This window comes from Ochotona curzoniae, unplaced genomic scaffold (genome assembly GCF_017591425.1).
Source record: "Ochotona curzoniae isolate NIBS_2020 unplaced genomic scaffold, NIBS_Ocur_1.0 scaffold_4506, whole genome shotgun sequence".
Lineage (NCBI taxonomy): Eukaryota > Metazoa > Chordata > Mammalia > Lagomorpha > Ochotonidae > Ochotona > Ochotona curzoniae.
In genome coordinates, this window is record NW_024467119.1 from 34961438 (window position 1) to 34987115 (window position 25678).

Sequence of the window (25678 nt, forward strand, 5' to 3'; positions counted from 1 at the left end):
GTCTGCTTCTTCTCCAGCTAATGTGTGTGGGAAAAGAGCAGAAGACAGCCCATGCACTTGGGCCCCTGCACCCTTGTATGAGGCCTGCCTGGCAGGAGTTCTTGACTGTTGGCTTTGGGGCTTTGGGGGCTATCTCAGTAGCCATTTGGAGAGTGAACCAGTAAAGATTGGAAGTCAGACCCTTTTCCTCTTTATTCCTCTCTCTTCCCTTCCTCTCTCCCTCCTTTCCTCCTTCCTTTCCTCCATCCCTATTACACTTCCTTTCATATCTCTTAAAAATGAGTATATGGAAAAGATATTTCATTTTTGCCTGTGATGCTTAACAAGTCCTCTGGAAAGAGCTATTCCCCTGACTTTGTAACTGGGAGCCTTCTGTGCCTGATGGCTGTTCATCTTGTTCATTTCAGATTTTGTCGATGGACCCATCCACCATAAAGCCCTACTCATATCTGTGACTGTCTGTAGTTTGCTCTTGGTCCTTATCATTCTCTTCTGCTACTTCAGGTAAGTTTCCAGGATGGAGATGGAGCACTTACTGCTCCCTGTGTCTCACACTCATGTTCTGCTGCTTCTGTCTGTTAGTGTTTTCCGCCACAGCTAACCTGTGTATATGTACACAGAACTGACGCTGTCTGTTACAGTTGATATGTATTTGTTCAATTGAAACAACAGACAGAAACCCAGTTCATTTCTTCTTCAGACATCAAAACTGTCCACATAAATATTTCCTCCTGGGGCTAACTAGTTTTGTTGAGGAATTTGGGACCTTGTTGCTACTTAGTTTCAGATCTAAGCAGAAAAGTGACCATGTTGAAGTAGGATGATGCCAGTAATTTGTTCTTGAGCTAAAAATTTCCTTCTAACATTAATATTAAAGGTATTATGGAGTGGGTTAGCTACTAAAATAAAATGTCAGAATATTAGAAGTTAACTCTGAGCATTATAAATCATATTAGTTACCTCAGAACTTATTTTCTAGGTTGTGAAATATCAAGCATCATTATATTCATATACTGTGCCTTTTAAGCAATTTAATGTGAATTGGTGATTTTCTGAAAATGAGAAGATTAAACTGATTTCCAAACTAAATTGACAGAATATTTTTAGTATTTAATTTTACTGCTTCTGATACTGCTTTTCTGGATTACTTTATGCAAGAGTTAGTTGTGATGTTTGCTACAGACCAAAAGTTTACATCTTAAATTAAGGGCCTTAGAAGATTTTAGGGAATGCACATTAAAGCCATTTGGAAAAATTGGCAGAATGCAGTGTGCTTGGATGAAAGCTAATAAAAGGAATAGAGAAGAAAACTTGTAAGTGGATGTCACAGAGTCAAAACGTGTAGTTTATTCTTAAGTCAGGCTAGCAAAATAATTACCGTTTGCATTTTAGAAATGCTAAGAATAATGGACACTAAGCATTTAATTTTATATTGATAATGCTAAAATGAATAATGTGATTTCTTTTTATCTGGAAGCCTTCACCCCTGTGATTGCATCCTGCTCTCTAAGATTCTCTACATCTTTCCTTCTTCAGGTATAGAAGGCAAGAAGCCAGGCCCCGGTACAGCATTGGATTAGAACAAGACGAAACTTACATTCCTCCAGGAGAGTCGCTGAGAGACTTAATCCAGCAGTCTCAGAGCTCGGGAAGTGGCTCAGGCCTCCCTCTGCTGGTAAGGAGAGAAACATGTCTTGAATTTAAAGGCAATGTCTTTTGCAAGAAAAGTCCGTCAATGCTGGGTTTCTTTTTACTGAAAGAGATAAGGCCTTGGACAAGCAGAAAGCTCCCCGCAGTCAGCTGGACATCAGATCGCAGGTGCAGCTGTCCTGATAACATTTTGACATATCGAGACGAGGTGATTGTTTTAATGCAAGAGTAGGGTTACAATCCAGACCCTCAGACATTCTGATAAAGAGCTGATTAGGAAACATTAAACATCAGCCCATCTTCCCTCTGCTTGCGGTAAGGATAGCATGGTAAGGATAGATATCCTGGCTATTGAAGGCTGGAATGTGACAGCCATCTGGGCACTGAGTTCTTCTACAAAGGAAAAATGGCTGTGTCTGCTGCAGGGCTTATGTTTCAGGGTGAGGTCTTGGCCTTCCATTCTGGAGAGGCTTAGCTTCCTGATGGGTAGCGGTTGTCAGAGCCTTGAAGAGACAGTCAAACAGGTCCATGGCACTTGGTTTCATAGCACAAGTATTTGCTTCGTTTATGCAGAAAGATTTTTGGGATTTCAGTAAAACTATTTTCCTTAGTAAACTCTGAACATTTTTATGGTCCAGTTTGGACTTGTTGTCTCTATTTCCTATATTCCACTGGTGACCTTTTATGTACTGCAACAAATGATATGTTTAAGATCTGTCATTGTTATTTCTATCAGTATGATCAACATAATTTCCTGAAGTTGAAAGGTCATTGGATAAGTTCTAGGACCAAAGTGCTTGATTTATTTGTTTTCAGAATTTAAAATGTAGCAAATATAATTCTTTTTTTTTCTTTTTTTTATTTAATATTTTTTATTTTAACAATCTTTACATGGTTAATTTGTGCATAAAGGGTCAAGGGCTACAGGAAAGTGGGTAAGACTATTATTTCCATATTGTTTCCTTCATATATCTGAGGTAGAAGGGGATATTGAGGGAGAAGCCCCACCTGATTTCCCACCCACCCCAAGTCCCACATGTGGGGCATGCTCCAAGATACTCATTGAAGTGGTTTCAATAGGTCACCAGTTTTGAAATTGCTGCCAATCTTGCCTCTCCAAACACGATGAGGTTGTTGAAAAATCCATTAATTGACATTGTCCATCATAGCGTCTCTATTTGCCCGGTATTTTGTTGCCAACCTATAGCTGAGGTGGTTGATTAACTTGTTCCATCTTCTGTCCCTTCATGGTTAGGGTTCTGAGTCTGGCATTTCAATTGGGTAGATCTCCAAAGAAACTTCGTCTGAGGTATTCCCAGGACAGATACTTGTATGCACCAGCAAGCACAGGTCTCCCACATAGGTGCTGGGTTCCAGGGCTTTGGGTCTTCCTTCACTGCTTTCCCAGGCCAAAAGCAGGAGCTGGATGGAAAGTGGAGCAACCGGGACACGATCCAGTACCCATATACAATCCCGACACTTGCAAGGCCAGGATTTTAGGCACTGAGCCATTGCCCCAGGCCTGTATGTACAATTTTAAGAACGTAATGATACTTCCAACTCTGCCCTCTCTATCTCCTCCCCTTCCATCCTTTCTTCTCTTGTTTTCTTTTTTTGAAATTTGCAATCATGAACTTTAAATGTAATTAATAATAACAAGCCTAACCTACCACTAAAGAAGTCAGTAAGTAAAGTAGAAAAGCACCTGCTCCTCATAGAACAGGGGCTGTAGATTACAATCAAGTTAGTTTGCTATATATATTGCCTGTGTATATCCTGTACTTCATCACCACAAATCAGGAAAAGCATGGTATTCACCTTTTTGGGGGAACTGGCTTATTTCACTAAGAGTAGTGCTCTCTAGTTATATGCATTTTGTTGCAAAATAAAGGGTTTTATTCTTTTATATGGCTGAGTAAGCTGCTATAAACAGGGGGAGATAATGTTTTTCATGTACTGATTTCATTTCATTTGATTAAATTCCCAGAACTGCATTTCTCTCATCTGGTAGATTTATATCCAGATATGTGAGAAATCTCCATAATATCGTCCCTAATGGTTGTACTAGCATATTAGGTTATACTAGTGTATTAGGGAAAACTTACCTTTTAAACCCATTATTTCATGAACTTTTTGAAGCACTGTCATATGTACATGGATTTAAATATTAGAGATTATATCTAATCACTAGATGACAACATGGAATAGTGATAACTCCTCTTAAATACTTATAGATTTATTTATTTTTATTGAAAGTCACATTGGCAAAGAGAAGGAGAGACAGGGAAAGATCTTCCATCTGCTGATTCACTCCCCAAATGGCCAGAGTTAAGCCAATCCAAAGCCAGGAACCAGGAGCTTCTGGGTCTTTCACATGAGTACAGGCTTTGAGCCATCCTCTGCTGCTTTTCCTGGCCATATTCAGTGAGCTGAATGGGAGGTGGAACAGTCAGGACATGAACAAGCACCCATATGGGATGCCAACACTTGCACATGGAGGATCAGCCAGTTGTGCTATCCCACTGGCCGCTAAATATTTACATATTTGCTTCTCTTTGGGGATCACTGTTATAATGGCTCTATCTTCCAGAAATTTTATTTAAATAACTGCATTTTTAAAATTAATATCTAATAACCTAATATAGGATGAAAGTTTAGGCTAAGAAAGAATAGAAACATTTGCAGAATCAAACAATCAGATTTAAAATTTTTTGAATTCTATTTTTCATTCTTCAGATATTTAAAAAAAGAAAAAAAAGGAAGCTAATGTATTTTGAGTTTCTGGATTTAATTTAGTAACACTTCATCTTTGAGGGAAGTTGTCATTCCTAATCTGTTGAGCATTGCCAGTTCTGTCAAGACTTGCCTTCAGTCATAAGAAAACAATATTATCATTAGAACAGAAGCAGGTGCAAAACTATTCATTTGAACAAAAGATTTTACAGACACAGGAGTCATGCTTTGGAACATCTGTAAATTAAGTCTAGTTCTTGAACAGGGTGTGGGAAGTCTCTGCAGTTTCTCTGCTTGCGTCCTGGGCTTCTAAGCTGCTTAGAGCCTGTGCGGTGTCCTCTGGCTTGGAAAGGGAACACCCCCAGAGGCCCTCGGCGCGTTGGGCTCCCACGGCAGGAGCCTCTCCTCAGATGAGCTTGCCTGCTTATTCCTGTTGATGTTGTGATTTTTTGCCATATCAGTGATTCATTTTTTAACAACTTTCTAGGGAATAAAAATCCTTAGGAAATTCTCTTTCCTCCATCTGTTTTCAGTCTGGTATTTGTGCCCTTAGTAATTCTAGCAGTGAATTTTTTTTTCAAAATTTTTGGTTTGATAAAATCAACCATTCTGGAAAATAAAATAAATGCAGGTCTAGTTGAAAGAACCAAACTGTGATTTCTAGATAACATCCCCCACCCGCACCTCAGTGTTCTTGTCCTAATCCTGTTGTGTGGCTTGGAGATGGGAAAGGCATGTCTACTGCATGACTGTGAAATGATTGTTCAGATCATCTCTGCAAGAATTAAAGTTAAAACAGAAAAGGCTTGACATATTTCCTTGTTGTAAAGCCATCTTGACAATGATTGTATCCCAGTGTTTTGGTTCCTTATGCATGCCCTGTAAGTTATATAAAGTTATCACAGATGTCTAGAACTTCTGCTCCACTTCTGGGAACATTGACATCACAGGTTTCCAAACAGTTTGGGTAAAGATGGCCAATGACTGTATCTATGGAGATGTTTAACATGAGTGCCACTTTTCATATTTTCTTACTCTTATCTCTGCTACACTTTAGAGGTCCTCAGAATTCTCTCCAGCATGTTAAATACTTTCTCTGCAAGTTAGCTTTCTTTGATTTTTGGATCTCTTCTGTTCTCTCGTTCTTTTTTGTGTTTTTGATTGTGACAATCAGCTATTCCACCTCAGAAGTATCATATTCAATACTTTGCTCCTGCATGCTTAGTTTTCATTCCATGTACTACTTTATAGATTTCAAGTCCAGTCACTTAGTATTGTACAGCTGGAAATTCCACGGTGCTTTCTGAATGCTTGAGTGCAGTGGGCTGTGTTTTGTTGACACTTATTGATTGTGGTTGTTCCTTTTAAGGACCCTGTTCTGTTCTTCCCTCATACTCTTTCTTTTTTCCCTCTGCTTACTTTCTTTCCTCCTCACCCTTCCTGACTCCTGGGACGTTTCCTTTGTTTCCCTGTGAGCCCAACTCTGCATTTCAAGAGATTATTTCTTGTGTTTTATCCATCATCAGGTGGTACGGTGGCAGGAATTTCTTATTCATTCATTGTTGTGGATTGAGAAATCCTGTCGCAGTGCTTCCCTCATGAGAGGCTTGGCATTTGTCTTTGCTGGGAGCTGTGGTGTGCTGCCCAGCTATAGGACATGTGTTGCACCGTTGGGCAGTCCCTGCCTAATGCCTGGGCTTAGGTGCTGTAGTTTTACAGGGTCAGGATCCAGCCTCTGGAAGCTGGTACTGCTGTCCCGCATTGCCCCGATGGTCACCTAGCTTTTGTATCTGCCTTTTGTTCCTGGATGGGGTTTCAACTCCTTTCCCTTCTGAGCTTGCTCTTCCTCTTCCTGCTCCCAAACCCAAGATTTCCTGTATTGCTTGTATATAGTCATTACAATTTTGTTTTCCTATCTTTTATCCATGATTAGGAATGTGTTAGCAAGAGTCCTTTAAGAGTATGAAATATCCCACTCTAATAGGAGGAATTGAAATCATGTCTTCTTTGTATTATACTGAAGCCATTCTGATTTTTTTCTCAGTGAAAATCATAACAGCATGAAATAGTTACCAGTTTAGCAGCATTATTTGAAACATTTATAGTCTGCCTTGAATGGATTTGATATTACATGAATTAATAAATGAATACAATGAATTTGTCTATAAAAAATACTGGCTAGGCATCTTACATCGGCATTGTTTCTTGCCTGGAGGAAAAACAAATCTGTGGTACTGTGAATAAAAAAAAAGTGTGTTTTGGGATTTCACAGGTGCAAAGGACAATAGCTAAGCAGATTCAGATGGTGAAGCAGATCGGCAAAGGGCGCTACGGGGAAGTCTGGATGGGCAAGTGGCGCGGCGAGAAGGTGGCCGTCAAAGTCTTCTTCACCACAGAGGAGGCCAGCTGGTTCAGAGAGACCGAGATCTACCAGACAGTGTTGATGAGGCACGAGAACATTTTGGGTGAGTACAGGTGTGGGGAGCAGTGGCCAGGGCTTCCTAGCTTCCCCTGCTTTTCTGCCAGCCACCACCTAGGCACCTATCTACTTAGAGCTGTTATGAAATATACTCACGTTTTCTACTTGGCATAAGCCCACCAGCCTCCTAAGCCTGGAGCAGGAACCTCCCAGGAGTGACAAGGGCAAGGCTGGCAGTCAGTGGGGAACTGCAAGCAAAGTTTTCCCTGCTCTTTTTCCCTTTGGGAACAGCAAATGCAAATGTCATACCAGAATTTTATAGGATTTTCTAGAGACTGAATGAGTATATCTTGGCTTAAATGTAAAAAATGTATAATAAATGTTATCTACAGTTTTATTTATCCCAAAAATGTATGCTAAGCATTGGTGCTTTTTTATAGTTTTCTCAGGCTAGACATAATCAGTCTAAATCAAGGTGTATGCCTTAATATCCTTCTTTGGTAAACAGTGTATTATATCCAGCGGGCCCAATGTAAAAAAATTGAAACATCTACCAAACAGTAAGGCATCCTGAGGGAGTGGGAGACACTTAGGTTAGAAGTTAGGAAGCCTGCATCCTGTAGCAGAATGACTGGGTTCAATCCCACCTCAGCTCTTGACCCCACCCTCCTGCTGACATAGACCTTGGCAGACAGCAGTGATGGCTCAGAAGATCAGGTTTTGGCTGCCTTTGTGGTTGACCTGGATTGCATTCCTCATTCTTGGCTTTAGCATAACCCATCTCCAGCCATTATGGGCGTTAGAACAAGCAGATGGCAGCTCTTTCTTTCTCTCCTGCCTGCAAATAAATAAATTGGTTTAAAAATATGTTTTCACATATGACATCTTAATATTTCTTTACCACTCCAATTTTGCTTGCTCTGTCTAGAGTTAATAATTCAGTAGTCATTGGCATAATTAGAAAGTGGACTGAAATGGCAAACAGAAGGCACCAATGGGAAAAGGATCGTATTTGAGAATATGACTCCTTGTTGATGTTCAGCAAACACTATCTGGAGCTAGCTTATGGAGCAGTAGTTAAACTACCACTCATGACCCCAGTATCCTGGATGAGTGCTAGCACAAGTTCCAGAGGCTCCACTTCCAGTTCAGCTACCTGCTAATACTTCTGGGAAAGCAGTGGAGGACAGCACAGAGTGCCTAGGCCTCTGCAGCTATGTGGGAAACCCACATGAAACTGTTGGCTTCAGGCTGACCTAGCCCTGGCTGGGCATGACCCGTGGACAGAAGACCTCGCTTTCCATCCTTCTATCTCTATAAATCTCCCTTTCAAATAAATGCATTAATTTTTAAAAAAATAGTGAAAATGCTTCCTCTCCAAACTTGTTTGTCTTCCTCCCTCCCCTGCCCCCCTTTTAGGGTTTATTGCTGCAGATATCAAAGGCACAGGGTCCTGGACCCAGTTGTACCTAATCACGGACTACCATGAAAATGGTTCCCTTTATGATTATTTGAAGTCCACCACCCTGGACACGAAGTCGATGCTGAAGCTAGCCTACTCTTCTGTCAGCGGCTTGTGCCACTTACACACGGAGATCTTCAGTACACAAGGCAAGCCAGCAATTTCCCACCGGGATCTGAAAAGTAAGAACATCCTGGTGAAGAAAAATGGAACTTGCTGTATAGCCGACTTGGGCCTGGCTGTCAAATTTATTAGGTTGGTATCAAAATGAACAACTATCCTTGTTAGGATTCTTTGCTTTCATTTGTTTATACATATACATTTTCTATCTTGGTGCTCCTAAAGTGTTTGGTAAATGAAGAATTTGCAGCATATTGAGTCAAAGAAGAGTTTTATTACCTTTAACTTTCTTTTATTTGGAAAGCAGTCATGGAACTTTTAATTTGTAGCATGGTGTATTTGGGGCAGCCCTGTTCTTTATGTGCTTGTCTGCCACCTAAGAGATTCTTCATCTTGGGTTTGCAGTTGTCATGAGCTTAATGGAAAATTCAAGAGTTCTGATGCCTGGGAATACACAGTCAGAACTCTTCGGACATTAGGGATGCCAGAAGAAAAAACTCTAAAACTTGTATGATGATAAAAATAATAGTTTCATATGGTGTACAGTGAAGAGAACTTACATACGTGCATTATGAAAAAACATTGGGCACTGTTCAAAAAATGGACTCAGTATTCAGCACTACTGAGTTTTAAGATTAAATGCGGCAAGTAATTCCTGAACACACACCTGAGAACATGATCCAAAACAGTGGGTTTCCTGTCTTTGGAGTTAGGCTCTTACCACAGGCTTCTACACTTTGGGCATGGGGCAAATGCAGTGGTTGGAGTGTTTCGCCCACCCTGATTTAATGTAGAGTAACTGCTTTCAGTTTGAAGGTGATTTAACAACCAGACAAACTAAATGAGTTTTGCAGACCACTGTTGTGGTAGGATCATCATGAAAACACCTGTCAAAAAGCCCAGTTCAAGCCTAATGTTGAACAAATTTTTGGACTGCCTGCTAGATTTTTTTTTTTCCAGATACACTAGAAATGGCAATGAAGGGATAGAGGAAAAGCCATGAGATTAAGTTTGGAAAGTGAAACTTCCAGAGTCACGGGACTAATGGATTGTTATTTTACCTGAAAGTGAAGGCTGAAATGTGATTTAAAATTGTGCCCCAAATTTGTGACTGTCTTCACCTGTTAGTGGGTGGCAAAGTTAAGCTCTTGGTCTTTCAAAACAGAGCCAAGGGAAATGATTTGCTCCATAGGTGTAAGTTGGAACTACAAACTTTCTGTTCATATTGTTAAGTGATCTGCAGCTCTTTTCAAGTCTCTGATACCAAAAGAAAATAGCTTACTCCATGATGCTTCTTAGCTTCCCAGCTTCTCTTACCTATCTCCCACCCTCTTGTTAAAATTTTGCAAGTCATTCCAAAGAGACAACCAGTAATACAGCCCAGCAGTTTGTACCTTGTAGTTTGTGTTCTGCTCCTTGCTTTCCTGCAGCACCGAGAGATGCCGTCGGTCCTCTCTGCTCGCCCTTGTCCCGTCAGCCTGTGGCTGTCCTCAGGCCCAACCTTACCTCCTCTTATTTGCCTCGTGTGCCTGTGTGCACAACGTCCCCATCGGTCTCCACCGATTCTGCTCTCTTTTTACCTTTTGAATCGTTTTCGGTTTTTTGTTTTGTTTTTTCTTTACTGCTCTCTTGTTCTTCCCACTGAAGCTGATCCATTTTGGAAGGTGGGCACCTTTCCTTCCTCCCTCAGGTTAAGATAAATGAGCAGTTACCTGTGGACAATGGGACAAAGCCAAACAGCCTGTTTGCCTGGTTTCAGATGTAGAGTTCTGGACTGAATCTGCCTCTCCAGTTTTATATTGCACAAACTCCCCAATCCGTGTTCTCCTTTCTGAAACCCACCTGTTTTCTCCACATAGAGCTGATGTTTGCTACTTCTTTGCTCTTGATTTTTTGGCCATCTTTAGCTTGGAAAAATCCCTGTTTCTTTGATAGCTTCATCTAGTCTCAGGAGTTGCCCGGGAACCTTACTTATCCCTGAGCTATGAAGAACAACATCACACTGCAGTTATTTACTAGCCCTCATCTCCTGGCATTAGTTTGGTACCTGCCTTGTCTGTCCTGCTAGTTACTGGGCATTTTAAAAGCCGCATCCATGCCAGTTCATCGGTGTGCTTCCCATATGGTAGGACATAGTAAATTATCCGTTGTAGGTATTTTAACATTGTTTTGAATGGATGAAAGTAAGCGATAGTAAAAAAAAAAAAGTGAAAGTGAGAATCCATCTCTTTTATGGACTTTAAGCAAGGAATTTGAGACTCTGTTACATTTCTGGGACTTATTTCTGCTTCATGCAAGGGAAGTGAAGTGAATGGCCCCTCGAATTTAATGCAAACTCTGATTCTAGGGAGTGAGGAGAGCAGCTGGAGAGGCTTGGCATGTGTTTGCTTGTTCATCAAGAGGGAGGAGAGGAGGATGCAGACCGCACAGGCTGATGTGACTGACATAAGCTCCGTGGCCAGTTATCTTGCTGCATTCCAATTTCTTGTTCCTTATCTGGAGGCTACATTCAGCATTTCAGGGGGTCCTTTTGGTTACTTCCTGTATGTGAAAATTTGCTCTTTCCGTAGCATAATGTGTAAATGTTGCTTTACAAGCACCATTGGGTTCCAGTCTCTTCTGCTTGTTTCCTATCTTGCTGTATGTGTCAGCATGTGCTCGCACACACTGTGCACACGTGCAAACAGAAAATCACAGTGTTTTATTACAGTCGGAGTCATAAGCGACCCAGTGCTGAATTCTCTGACTTTGTGTGTGTGAGCTTCCTGTGCAACCTTAATCTTTACCCTGCTCTCTACACAGCTGTAAGTGTAGGCATCTAAATCAGCTCTGGGAGGTTCCCAGGGAAGTTGAGAACCACGGAGAGAACAACTGGTGCCTTAGAGATTTCCTGCTCATGTATTTTTTTTTATCCTGCACTCCCTTGGAAATGATGTAAGTGCTGATGCATTTCCTGTTTAAGAGAGATTGGATCCAGGTGAGCCCTGGCAGGCTTCAGCATTACCTTGAATCTCTCTCGGGAGGAGGAGGAAACCATGACATATGAAATGCCTCGGAGGAACTCCCTCAGCTTTTCACTTTTCACTCTTGAGAGTCAGGCAACCTCTCTAATACTTCAGTGTCAGAATAAAATGTTTTCTTAGGAGGGGAAATAAATCCTGGCTTAGGGAGCTTCTGCTATTACATTTTAAAAAGAAGACCCACAGTGAGAGCTAGCCTGTCACACACTTCTTTCAGTTGAGGGTTGTCACACTGTTTGAGTGCAGAAGAGGTAGGGTAGCCAGCCCCTTTCCGATGTTATTATTTGGGATGTAACTTTTGCTTTATGTATTTACTGTATTTTTTTAATGATATGACTCAGTGACTCATCAAAGTCAGTAAGCCATGCTTACTGTTAGTAACAGAGTCAGCACACCTCATCACACGCTCTGCCACCATACACCATGTCTACCTTTTGTTCAAGAACTTCCAGCTTTCTGATTGTGCTGATAAAGAATCCCACGGAGATTTTTGTTGTTGTTGTTTTGTTTTGTTTTCTTGGTTTAATTCTAGCAGCAGTGAAGCCTGACAAAAAGTATAACCAAAAACAATTCACCAGGTGAACGCCTGACTGGGACAGGTTCAGTGTGATAAGCCACTTCTACAGCTGTAGTGCACTGCCCCTTCTTTGCATTCTGGAGAATCTCATTCTGGGGTGGAGTGGGGTAGGGTGGTATCTTTAGTCTAAGAGGCAATTTAGTGATCTCCAGTGTACTCAGGGTGTAACTGACTGCATCAGTTAAGAGCCACAACAAACCAGTGGTACCCTGCTGAGTCTTACTCTGCCTTTAACATGTTCTTTAAGGTGTTTTAAACGTCCTTTACTATTTTTTTAAATAGTACATTACTAAAGGTGTATAATGGCTGTACCTCCTGTTCCTATTGCCTTTCTTATTTCCATTCTGCCTCTGTCTCTCTCACTTCAGTTTTAGGCATCTACAGTTTTAGATTTCTGTGGACCACCCGTAGCTGTACCAGGGTGGAACTGAGGGCTCTGCTCCTGGGTTTGCCTGCCCTTGCCACCACGTGCTCTGCTCTGCCTTTCCTGGTCTTCCTGCAATTTATGGTAGCATAGGGAGTGTGCCCTGGGCTGATCTGGCAGGGGGGTCCTTCTTAACAGCATACATTTTGCCAGAATTGCTGCTGTGGATTTGTAGTGAGGAAGTTCTGTTCATATGAAAAGCATTTCATAGAAAATGAGGTGAATTGTGACCCTATGGTTATTTTACATATATATATCCCCAAACAAACCCCTTCTATATTCCCTGGCACAGAAGTAAAAGTCTTATGCCCACCTTCATTGCATGCTTGATGGCAAGTGTCTGAGGCATGTGCTGCTTGTGAGGCCCTGGGAGAGGCTCATGTTTCATTCTGTAGCCTGCTTAGGCTCCTGGTGGGAGGCTCTGCTTTCAGCCTCTCTGTTACCTTCAGGCAGCTGCTGACTTCATCTCTCTCTCTCTCTCTTGCTCTTTCACACACACACACACACACACACACACACACACACACACACACACACACACACCAGGCACCGGTACTGTGCCAGGAGTGTGCTGGAGACAGTGCAACTGACTGGGAATGGACAGTGAGGAAGGGACCACATGTTGATGGTACAACCCGCCAGCATTCTGCTTTTCATCACCTCTGTGTGTCGGAGTCTCAGCGGTGTTGGTGAGAGAGTAGCCAGCTGGCAAGCTGCTTTGCTGCCATCACTCCCCCTTGGTACTCTGTGCCTCCCTGTTGTGGCAGGAGGCCAAAATTTTAGTTATATATCTGATTTTGTTTCCTGTACTTCTTTCACTCCTTGTTTCCTTCTCTCTCTCTCTCTCTCTCTCTCTCTCTCTCTCTCTCTCTCTCTGCCTATGTCCCCCTTCTTCCCTCTTCCAACTTTCCGTCCCTTCACTCCCCTCTTTTATCCCAAGCTAAGGCCTGGAGACTTCTCACTTCTTCTGTGGCCTTCCTTGGAGGGAGGAACCCTTAGAGTTTTCCCAAGGGAGCCCTCTGATCTTCACAATGGAGCTCTTTTTCCAATGCACTGGGCATTTTCTCTGTCACCCCTTATTCCCAATGACTTCAGTGAGCAATGGGAAGTTGATTGCCATGCCTTGCTGCACATTCTTAAGTGAGGGCAGCCTTGCCTTTAAAGATGGAACGAGATTAGACCGCTCTGTCCATCTTCCTGGGCAACCCGGTGGGGACCCCAGGTATGTGAAAACTTAACTCCTGGCCCATGCCAGCCCTGGCTCATAAATAACGCCTTTTCTGCAAAATGTTCTGATCCTGCTCATCTCAAACCACCAGCAGCTCATGATCTAGGATACTTCCCCTGGAGGGTGTGGTGCAGCATGCTGTGGGCATTATAGTTCTCAATGAATGCCAATGGAACCTTTCTCCTCGTTTGCTTTTCACCACAGGGGCTTGCCATGCTGTCACGGCCTAGGCCAGAAGAACTGTACTCATTCTCCCCAAACAAGTCACCACTCACCCCTGTGGGTTCGCCTCTCCTCTAGAAAAGTACAATCAATCATTTTCATTATTTTCTTCTCTGCCAGCCCTGCTATCCCTAAAGTTTTATAAGGACAAATAACTATGACCAGTATGATTATAACAAAGAAAGCTTTCTCACAGTGAGTTTACCATCCATCCCTTAGCTTGTTTTTTTTTTCCTCATCAAATTTGATTTTCATTTCTTTGCTGGTTTCCTTATGTCTGTATCTCATTGGCACTCACGTTAACAAGGACAACAGCTGTGTATTTCCCCTGCAGTGAACACAACATTCAAACATTTATTGTAAGTTTTCTAGAAATTTTACCTGACACATAAAATCCACATATTAATACAGTGATGATGTGTACATGTGTACATTGTGTGACATCAAATCAGAGTATTCCTCCAAACAGGCCTCTTCAAACATTTCTGATTTCTGTCTAGTAAAAAAAAAAAACATTTAAAGCCCTTTCTTAAAACGTAGTTTTCTATAAAAAAATACATTTTCATTATCTATACTTAACCTGTCCTGCTACTTCTTATTCCTGTATCACTTAGTATACATTAAGTCACCCTTGCCCACCTGTCACTGCCTCTTGTTTGCTCACCTATGCTAACCACCAAGAAGCTCTTCTATCTGTATTCCTATTTATGATTGCATGATTTGACTACAGATGGGCACAGGATTGTTTGTAGGTTGGGAATTACTTCCTCTGACTACATCCTCAATGCAATACTCATATTTTCTTGCCAACCTTGTTTCTCATTCCTCTTTGCCCCCAGGGAAAGGAAACTAGAGTGAGCTGCTGCCACCCTGCTTGGTGTTTTCTCCTTGGCAGCCTTTCCCTTCTGCCATACTATGTTCATACAGTGCTGTCACTGTACTGCTTGCTCTTGGTCTTTGTTCCTGGTGACTGTTAAAAGCCATTGTAATTTCTTAGGCTGGCATATTGGCTCATTTGGCTAATCCTCTGCCTTCCATCACTGACATCCAATATGGGCACTAGTTTGTGTCCAAGCTGCTCCTCTTCTGATCCAGCTCCCTGCTTATGACCTGGCAGGGTAGCAGAGGATGTCCCATGTCTACTGTCCTTGGGACCTGCACCCATGTTGGAGACCCAGACAAAGCTCCAGGCTCCTGACTTCTGGCTTTGGATTGGCTCAGCCCCAGGTATTGCAGCCATTTGGGGAATGAACCAATGGATGGAAGATCTTTCTGTCTCTGTAAATCTACATTTCTGATAAAATTAAAAATAAATCTTTTTTTAAAAAAAAACCCACTGTAATTTCTGCTTCTACTCTCCTAGGTTAAGATAAGCCTAGTTTCTCCCTGCTGCATTATTTAGGAACAGGTAGAATGGTGTTGCAGAAAGCATAAGGAAGAAATGTTTAGTAACTTTCAATATTGAAACGTGCAAGAGAAGAAGGGGTCAAAACTGTATCTGATACTGCTTCTTAGTTGCTTTGAACTAGACTGTACACTGCTCAACAAAATTCTCTGTACACCACTTCTGCCAGGTCTGGGTATTAGCGATCTCTTGTGTTATGGCCTATGCATAACAAATTTTAGATGTTTCCTTGAACTGTGCATGGCCAAGCTCACTCTAAGTGGCCCTTTGCCCCGCTTCCATGTCCAGCGTTGGATTTGTACACTCTGTCAGTTCTACACTGAAATTGGAGATGGACTGTCCACTTCAGGAAATATGCCAACTGATTGGGACATAATCTTTGGTCTCAAAGGTATTTGTGTGTGTGTGTGTCTCGAGTTGGAAGATGGTATTGACCCAGATACCAGTAGGGAGTGTATTTATTCAAAATACTTCTAAGGGGAAATTCTTGGGGTTGTGAGGAGAGGAAGGCTGGCCTCCCCGAGCAAGTCTGGCCCGTGCAAGCCACAGATAGTGCATGTTTGCTGCATGTTCAGAATCCTTGATTGTGCTTTTGCTGCATCAGATGGAGAGTTCACAGATGACCAATACATGAAGAGTTCTCCAAAAGTTCTTAACAAAGTGTATTTTGAGAGCCTGTCCATGTGTTTTCAAATTTGTGTGAAGATAAACTTTTGCAATTTGATTTTACCTTGTGCTTTTTGAAGAACTATCCCATGTAGACCCGTCATTACAAATCTTAATTCTCCCACTAGGTAGCAGTCATCTTTCATTCTTTCAGAACTTTTCTACGTATTACATTTTGTTACCATCTTCTGACTTGCCAAATTCAAATAGCATTATGAAACTAAGACTAAGGAGAGGATGGAGTTGCCCCAAACATTGATCAGCCATGGTCAGAGTGCGTCCCATGGGACCCATCTTAAGACAACTTTTGGTTTCCCATGTACCTGGACTGGAATGTAATTCAGTCCCTTTAAACCACCTTTGCCTGACATGCAGGAATCCTTACCCATGGCCATGCCTGTCTTCCTCTTGTGGATTCTGAGTCTGCTCGGTTATCTAGTTTCTTCATTGGTTATGTCACTCTTCTTTTTATACCCACTGATTTCTGATGCTGTGTAGCACTTATTCTGTATCTTGTCTGTACCTCATCCTGGCCCACCAGGGATTCATGGGTTCCAGTAGATCATGAACCTGGTAGTTGTACAGCTTCTAAACATGGGCTGAGAACTGTGGTCTTTCCCACTGCTTGGAGGTGGTGATTCTCCACCTCCCTCATTCCTTCTCCCCCAGCTGATGGAAAAAACTGATAAAGCAGCCGTGTTGAAAAGTTATCTTGGATAACTTTTTTATATGTCATAATCTATAATGTGTTGGGCCGTGAAACAGTAGTGTTAGAAGAGTTTTTATATTTCGCTTGCAAACTTTTGCCTCATTGCTCTTCTCCCAGCTTTCTCTTACATGTTTATAGACCCAAAAAATTCTTGCAACACTTAGTTTTAAAAGTACTATTGCTAACAAACCCTCTTGGTTGGTGTGCATGCTATTTTAAGAGCAAGAAATTAACATGTGAAAGGAAAGGAAGTATTTTCTAAATATTAAATAGCTACTGAACAAGGATTTAAATTGAATCTAGTGGTGATACATACAGAACATACGTTCTTATGTTACAAATCACATTCTCCCTTGGGTTTTTACCTGTGAATATGTGATGTAACTTCTTACCAAGACATAGTTTGGAAGATGTTTTCATTCCCCAGAATGTTTTCCTTTCCCATCTTTCCTGAAGTCCTTTGTTTGAGAATCATCTTGAAGTGTCATTTGCTGGTCCTGTTTAGTGCTGATAAATGCCCTGCTTTGGTTTTTTCCTAGTGATACAAATGAAGTTGACATACCACCCAACACACGAGTTGGCACCAAGCGCTATATGCCCCCGGAAGTGCTGGATGAAAGCTTGAATAGAAATCACTTCCAGTCTTACATTATGGCCGACATGTACAGTTTTGGACTCATCCTTTGGGAGATTGCTAGGCGATGTGTATCAGGAGGTAAGAAACACAGATATCTGAAAAGCTGTGTCTCAGCAAAATTCAAAGTATTGCATCATATACAGGATCATGTTTTCTTTTATTCTTCTGTATGTTTTTGTTGGTACAGTTCAATCTTCCCCAGAAATTATATTTAGCATATTGGAATAGTCTTTAACTGGCTCCTTCCCTCCAACTTCAGTGACTGATGATTCTCTTTTTATTTCACTGTGCTCGTCCCTTGCCCTTGTACAGATTCTGCTCATCTCCTCTGTGTCTTGTCTCCCTTCTCTTGCTCCAGAGGCTACTGCACCAAGTCAGCCCCCTTTCCCACCTTCAGGAACTCCTCACCTACCCACTGGGCACCATTCCAATTCCATCACCCCTTTGTGGCTTCCCCTGTATGGGTAACGGTAGAGACAACTGTGGGTGGACAGTCATTCTGGTTACTTTTTATGGAAGGTCCTCCATCACTACTATGAAGACAGTTTATGAAAAGGAAAGGGAAACTATCGGGATATCGTTATTGTTTTATGATTGGGTTGCTGTAAACTTAAGGTTTCTCTAGTAAGAGTAATCCTAGCAATGAAGGCATCTGAAAATATTTAGACATACTGCTGTTTGCAGTGTTTCGCCTGCTGTTGCATACTCTCTCCCCTGGCAGATAGTAGAGAGCTGAGTTGTCAGCTCCTCTGTTATCAGATACCAAGACAATTCTGTAAAACACTGCACCACTGCACAGTTGCCAGTTTGATCCTTTCTTTGAGACACATGAACTTGCCTGAGATCCTGACCATGAAGCAGGCACATGCCCAGGGCAGAATGCTGTTCTTGTACCTGCTGTTTCTTTGTTTGTGACACACTTTGTTCCAGCATCTTCCTTGTAACCATGACGTGGAGGAATAGACTTATGTTCCTTGGTCGTGAGGTTTTAATGAATGTAAAGAGAATTACAGTTGCTAGTCAATAAGTAGTGTTCAGAATACTCAATATGATAATAATACTTTCTGTTTTGGTTAGTGAAACAGTAATGTGTGTATAGGTTTGTGTGTTAAGTGAGGGAGAAAGTTAGCAGGCAACTATTCACACTTCTGTGAAAATACCTTCCATGAAGCAGTGCCCTCTGGTCTCCTCAAGATTTTGGAGATCTTCATGAGTGGCTGGATATGTACTAGGTTTCCTCTGGAGTATTTTGTCCAATAGGATAGCTAAGGCAGTAACATTGCCCTGTCCAGATTTTGGATACATCTTCCATCATAATTATGTAGGAACACTTGAGGTAATTAAAATCTAAACTAATTGCTTATGCTTTGATTTCCTTGTTTTTAAAGGAGAAAATAAAAATAAGGCAATCCTTGTACTGGGAAATCATCATTGATTGTGTGTGTGTGTGTGTGTGTGTGTGTGTGTGTGTGTGCATGCATGCGTGCACTGTTCCAAAGTTTAATGTGCAAACTCACATCCTTCTGATTAAACAGAAAAAAAGGGAACTCTGATATTTTGTTCTAATGGGATGCAGTTTGAAATTTATTGTGATCTTCGTAATGTCATACTATATAAGAAAAGCTGTCACATATTATACAAAGTGAGTTCAGGAGATACCATCCAAATTTACATTGAGGCTGAATACAGATTTTTTTTTAAAAAAAAGCAGTGTTTTTATGAAATTGAAAATACATATGAGATGCTCCTTTTTCTTATCTTTTGGATATTAAAGACGAGATTGGAAGCTTTCTATTCATTTTATTTTCTAATTTAGAATTAGGAATTCTAATTAGGAATATTTGAGTGTAGTATTGGGGGATTTATTTTGCTGTGTTTCAGCCTGAATCTGTCATTTATATTGATAGCATTTATTTTGAGACAGTTTATGTATTAGGCTTTTGTTTCCACTTCACAGAAAATAATGAGTTGTAACCATGCATTTTCAGGTATAGTTGAAGAATACCAGCTTCCCTATCACGACCTAGTGCCCAGTGACCCCTCTTACGAGGACATGAGAGAGATTGTGTGCATCAAGAAGTTACGCCCCTCCTTCCCCAACCGGTGGAGTAGTGATGAGGTAAGGCTTGCGGTCACATTGCCACCAGGATGAACTTGGAGACAGACCTCTTTTTCCCCCCTCATCCCAGATAGCCAGCATGGGAACTCCTGTTTTGATGGCAGTGGTGTTGGTACAATAGGATGTATGGAGCTCAGTAATGTGTATGTTTCTCCAGGTTCAGTATACTGCCTGCAGGAGGTTTTGAGTTGGCCAGTGTCCACTCCTTGCCTTTTCTGAGCATTAGAGTCGTGTGCATTTTTAAAAGCATCATGATTTTGCTGCCAGACCACTGACTTGCATGGAATGAGGGCAAGAAGTGGGCGTCTGAGGCGTACCCATGCTTAGATTTGCTGTCAGGCTTTGGTGGCAAGAACAGTAAAGATCTATAAAGGAGATGCTTGGAAAGAAGAAGAGTCTGGCTGGATTTCCTTTTCCTGCTGCATCTCCTACTCCGTTCCTCTCCTTCTGCCCACTGCACCTTCAGACTCATCCCATTCCTGAAGTTCTCTGGTAACTGGAACTTTTTTTTTTAATTAATTTATTTATTTGAAAGATGGAGTTACAGAGAGGAAAAGGGAGAGGGAGAGAGAAGGAGAGAAGGAGGGAGAAGTAGAGAGAGAAGGACTTTCCATCCCATGGTTGACTTCCGAAGGGTTTCCAACAGTTAGGACTGGGGTTGGGCAGGCCAAAGCCAGGAGGCCAAAGCATTGTGGGTAACCAAGCACTTGGAACATCCTCCACTGCTTTCCCAAAACCTTAGCAGGCAGCTAGGTGGGAAGTGAAACAGCGGGGTTGCAACCTAGGTACCCACATGGGATACTGATGCTGCAGGAAATTTCAAGGTGAGTTTGAAGTACTCCCAGGAACAAAATGTACTGTTTACCCTAGACATGTACCAAGTTTGTCAGAAACAAAGTGAACCTAGCACCATTTAGGAACTATGTCTTCAGTCTGAAATTCATTTAAAAACAATGTCTGGTCCATTGGTTTTCTGACTCATTACTGAAATGGTCTGTAAGATCCATGTTTGCTTTTCCAATAAGCTGTGCAGAAAGTGTAGTGAAATACTGGCCTTAGGGTATTTTGGAGGTATGTGTGGCCACCGATGCCACTTCAAATCCATTCACCACGGATGTCTAGTGAAGGGAAGGTGTGTTTTCAACCAGAATACCAATAATTGCCAATAATTGATGTTTATCCCTGGAGTACACAAGAAAAAGTTTAGCTTCTCTGTGCACAGGTTACTGTGATTAAGTAACATGGTTGAAAGCCAGCTGTGGTTTAAGAATAACCATATTGGTTGGAATCACATGGAATTGAATAAAAAAGGTAGACTTATCAAGCATTTTGAACAGTCTGGGTATGTGGTATGTAATATACATTCCCAGGGTGTTCTTATGTCTGTTTAGTCCTGACTTCAAGGTGCTGTTTTAGAATCAGCAAAGCACCTGTGTGCCCTTGTCACAAGAGAGCACAGGAGTCAGCCTGTTTTATTCATAGATCATTGTTCATGAAAGGGAGTTTCACTGGGGTTTTATTTCTACATGGTTTTATAGGTACCATTTAAGAAAATGTATATTTCAGGGCTGGCATTGTGGTATAGGCAGATTAAGTCACCGTTTGCAATACTGGCTTGCCGTTTGAGCACCCAGCTTGAGTCCTGGCTGTTCCACTTCCAGTGCAGCTCCCTGCTCATGTGCCTGGGAGGACAGTGGAAGATGACCTAAGATGGCCCACGCCACCTGTGTGGGAAACCTGATGGAGTCCTGGGCTCCTGCCTTTTGCCTGATCATGATGGCTCTTTGGGGTGTGAACAAGCAAATGGAAGATACATTTCTCTCTCTCTCTCCTCTCTCTCTCATGTTCTCTGTTAATAATTGTCTTTAAAATAAGCCAGTAAATTGTTAAGAAATATTAAAACATATAAACCTTTTATAGCTTCCTGAGTTCCAATGAAAGAGCTGCTATCCATGGCTGACGTACCTTGTGGAGACTCCAGTTCTCTAACTTTGCTCCCAATGCTTTTCCTTTCCACAGTGTCTAAGGCAGATGGGCAAGCTCATGACAGAATGCTGGGCTCACAATCCTGCCTCGAGGCTGACGGCCCTGCGCGTCAAGAAGACACTTGCCAAGATGTCAGAGTCACAGGACATTAAACTCTGACATGAGGGAGAGGACGTCTGTGGAAAGCCGACAAGTGTTCTGTTTGTAGGCACAGCAGAAGATGTGAGAGAGCATCCCTAGCACAAGCCTTGACTATGGTCCTGCTTCCCAGTGGCTGCAGCCCTCCTGTCCAGGGAGCACCCTGGACAGAGCTAGAGAAGTGTCCAGAACATGGTTTCATGCCCACTGCCTGTCAGTGGGCAGAGGCCGCAGGGTCGTGTGTTGCATATGGGATGCTTGTTGCTTTCTAAGAAAGCCTTGCGTTTCGGGATGACCTCTTTTTTTTTTTTTAAGATACTTTTGCCAAAATAACATAGATGTTTTAAGGTTTATACTGTTACACTTTAGAAATATCCACAAAAGGTTTTGTTCGTTGTTTTCCCGGAAATTCTGCTGAAAGGTGAATTAAAATAGATGTTCTCCCATTGGCCAAAAGCCGTTGCACTCTGCAAGCCGGAAGATCATCTGTGAAGCTGGAGGACTTAGAATGGAGCTCACCCTAAACCCAGAACTTGGCCAGTCCAAGCTGCCAGACCACTGTGGCCCTGCCTGCAGTGGGGGCTGCCCCGACCATGGCATTGCACCTGCAGACAAGTGCCACCAGACAGGAACTGCTTGTGGGACTTGCTAAAAGTGTTCCTTTGCAGCTTCGGGCCACTCAGAGCAAGTGAAGGTTTCGTGTGGCTGTGAGAGCGTGAAGTGCTGATGATGTTCTTCAGAACCACCGTGTGTTTCTGAGGGTGTCAGGCCTTCGTGGTAAAATCCTTTCCTTTACATCAGACACACAAACTCTTTTCTTTTTTTTGCTTATTTTCTAATATGCAGAGAATCGACCTGTGAATGCTTTTAATCTTTCAAATCAAAAGATCCATAGTAAGCAAAATGGCATGGGTTTTGTAAAAAAAAAAAAACAAAGCGCTCTACACTAGTGGTTGTCTGCTGTAGGGCGAAGAAGGGTGAGTCAGCGAGGTAGCAAGGGCAGAGGAAGGGGCTCCCCACTGATGCTGGGTGGGGAGCAGTCTCAAAACCATGAGGGAACAAGGATGGACACCCTATCTTGTGTAAGTGGTTTCTTTGCTTATTGTCTTGTGTTTTTTGTGTGTTGGGTGAGGGTCTGCGTTAAAAAAAAAAAAAAAATATATATATATATATATATGTATATATATATATATGAGGAAGCACTTGTCAGGTTAATTTAATAGAATTTTAACTTAAAACTAGATAAAGATAACTTCCAGAAGGGACAGCATAGGAGAGTGGAAGCCACAGAATGTCACCACTGCCGTGATTGCTTGTTCTAAAATGGATAGGGCTTGACTGTGTACATCTTAAGTGATCATTTCATACCATACGGCTGACTCACTTTCGTAATGTTAAAATAACTATTTATTATTTCTTTCTTTGTGGCACTTGTCAGAACAACTCTTTTGCTATTGAATTCTATAGGGATTTGGGGCAACACACACACACACACACACAATCATTGACAGGGCAGTATTCCTTGGCAACAGGAATATACCATCGTGAACCATTGTGCTCATCTCTCTCAGCTTCGTTTATCTAGGTTTCCTTCTGGAGGTTTCCTTTTGCTTCTTAGAAATTCTTCAGTGGTTAGTAAAGGATTTGTTAGCCTATAGGAAAGAGACATTCCCTGGAGGATACTCCAGGGGGCAGTGTTTTATAACACATGTTCATCGCCGAGTGGCTGAAAGATGGAGACTTAAAACATTTGACAGCTGCATGAGAAACGAGAAAACCTTTTCCTCACTTGTGAAGAAGCTTGCAGCTGCTGACTGGATCATCCAGAAAACATCCTCGGGTGCCAAGTGTTTGTGAGCTCTGCTTACTGGCTGGGAGGGCCATAAGTAAAGCACACATCCTGTATTCCAGATTCCCTTCCCACTGCTTTTCACTGCCTGTCCTGGGTAGCTAAGAACCTCATCCTTCAGATGGAAGAGAAAGTCTTACCTTTTATTTTCCTAAGGGGCGAAGAAAATTATTGCTTCCAAAATATAACAGTAATCACAACACTGCTTTTACTGAGATTCAGATAACCTCAATTGCAATGTCAAGATTCCTTTCTCTTGGGTCAGATTATACAGTTTGTGATAATTTAGAAGGAATACATGGTTAAGATAAGTATGAAAATCATCTGAGCTTTGGAGAGAGTCTACATGTATTTAAGCAGATTATTTTTAATCAAGAGAATGTAAACATGTATGCCACTCACGGAGATGTATTTTGGTTTTTTGGGAATCTCCTGCATTTGGGATTGGAATTGCCCCTTAGAGAAAAACAGGCTTTCTCTTTGGTAAGTTCTTGAAAATGGATAGCTTACAATGCAGAATATTTCATGGGAAACATGATGATGTTTAGGGAGAGAATTCCAGGGAAGAATGGGAGAAGTTAAAATAGTGTCCGAAATTCTTCCGTATTATCTAGATATTTGGTTGCTTTGGAAATAATCTGTAGCTTATTTTCTACTCCCCAGCCTGATTTACTCACCATGAACACTTGGAAACTTATTTCTGAGATACTTTAAAAGACCCACTTAGTTATTTTTAATGAGAAAAAAAAACTTTATTTATGAAAAGATTTTTTTGTTGTTGTTTATCTTACCAAAATCCACTTAGGTAAGACTAAGTTCTTCCTGAAGGCTACCTAGCGCACGTTCCAGTAGTCCCTTATGGCTTTTAAATTTCTAGCAGCTCATAGTCAAATTTTATTTTGCTGTTTTGTCTTTGATTCAAACACACGAGATCCTGGAAATTAATAGTGTAGTTGGTTGCATAGTTTTTAAGATTATTTCGAAGACTAGTGTTTCTGTTTTCTAACTGTTCCCTTTCAAAGTAATCCTAAATTATCAGTCATTAGAGAAGTTTTGTATGCGAAGATGTTCAGGTTTATAGTTTATGTGTGTATATAGTATATAAATATATGTATATATAAATATTATGTTCAGTGTGGAGTCTGGCACAACTCCATTATGTGGATTAGAGAGTAAACTATTATGGATGATAAAGTACTAAATGAAACATAATATTTATTTATGAATGTGTGTAGGTTGTTTAATCACAAGTGAAGTGCTACGAGCATTGAGCATGAGGAGACAGGCCTTTGACTTCCTGGAAAGCCCTACGTGGTGTCCCCAGTGACCATTCTTTTTTATTCCTCAAGCAGAGAGTTTCTTAGGAAACATGCTGAGATTTTATTTACAGGGAATTCTTTGGCACATTTCAATTGATGTGAAGTCAAGTATAGCAAGTACTTAATAATGACTGAATTTCATGTTGCGAGAGTAATGCATATTCATTAGAAGTTTTATGTTGCTGGTCTGTTCTGCCTCTTCTTTGTCTGTGGGTGGAAAGGCACTGAAAAAAGGGCGATTTTTTTTTTTTAACTTGAACACGTGGGTAGTTGTATCTCCTTAGAAAAGGCAGTCCCCTAGCAGTGGAAATGAAAGAAGTAGCATCAGAAGTGATTTAATTCAGTAGTTATGATTTAAACATAAAAATATGCTATATTTTTTTGGAGAAAAGTTGGCAATATATAGGGGGTTTTGTTGTTTGTCTGTTTCAAGAGAAGACTCATTTGTATTCCTTGGGGAACCAGTGCCTTACGGAATTTGTATATACTGTAATTATTCAGGACTAGGGAACAAACGATTGTATTGTATTTGTTACAGATTGTATATGGCTTTGTTTTAACATTCCCTTAAATAAAATAGTTTCATTCTCCCCTTGGAAAAAGCCTGACTGTTGTAATCGTACAGTTGTGCCTGTTTGCTGTTGTTTTTCTTTGTGTGTATGTTTGAAAATATGGCACTGGATTAGGTGGGAGGCTGGCAGGGAAGGCGGTGGCTGCAGGTGAGCCTGTACCTCCTGTGGTGGGAGGGAAGAACAATGATTGCAGGGCTGCCATTTTCTCTGACATTGGGAGAAATGCCCTTCTGCTCAGAGTGAGCAGGTGCACAGGGAAGAAGTGGTTATTGAACAGTGAGGGTGGTTGGACGGTGAGATGCTTAGGGTCAATGACACTGAAGTGAGGAGGCCCTGAGCTTGGACACTGCACCAACTGCTAGCTTGAGTGTGAATACAACCCCTGATGCCTCAGTGGTGGGACACTAGGCGTGTATTGACCTC

General features: G+C 41.6%; 1 protein-coding gene across 2 annotated transcripts in view; it reads left to right on the top strand.

Moving 5' to 3' along the window:
• The window catches only part of BMPR1B (bone morphogenetic protein receptor type 1B), a 174623-nt gene extending 152768 nt beyond the window's left edge, over nucleotides 1-21855 (top strand). The window contains exons 6-12 of one of the 2 annotated variants that reach the window (XM_040966511.1): nucleotides 408-504; nucleotides 1537-1675; nucleotides 6656-6848; nucleotides 8222-8519; nucleotides 17175-17350; nucleotides 19261-19391; nucleotides 21411-21742. In XM_040966511.1, the coding sequence (XP_040822445.1) occupies nucleotides 408-504; nucleotides 1537-1675; nucleotides 6656-6848; nucleotides 8222-8519; nucleotides 17175-17350; nucleotides 19261-19391; nucleotides 21411-21536 (1160 nt within the window). In that variant the 3' untranslated portion in view covers nucleotides 21537-21742. Of the gene's footprint in view, nucleotides 1-407; nucleotides 505-1536; nucleotides 1676-6655; nucleotides 6849-8221; nucleotides 8520-17174; nucleotides 17351-19260; nucleotides 19392-21410 lie in introns of both variants that reach the window. The other variant, XM_040966512.1, reaches the window with a different exon arrangement.
• Nucleotides 21856-25678: the final 3823 nt, after the last annotated feature.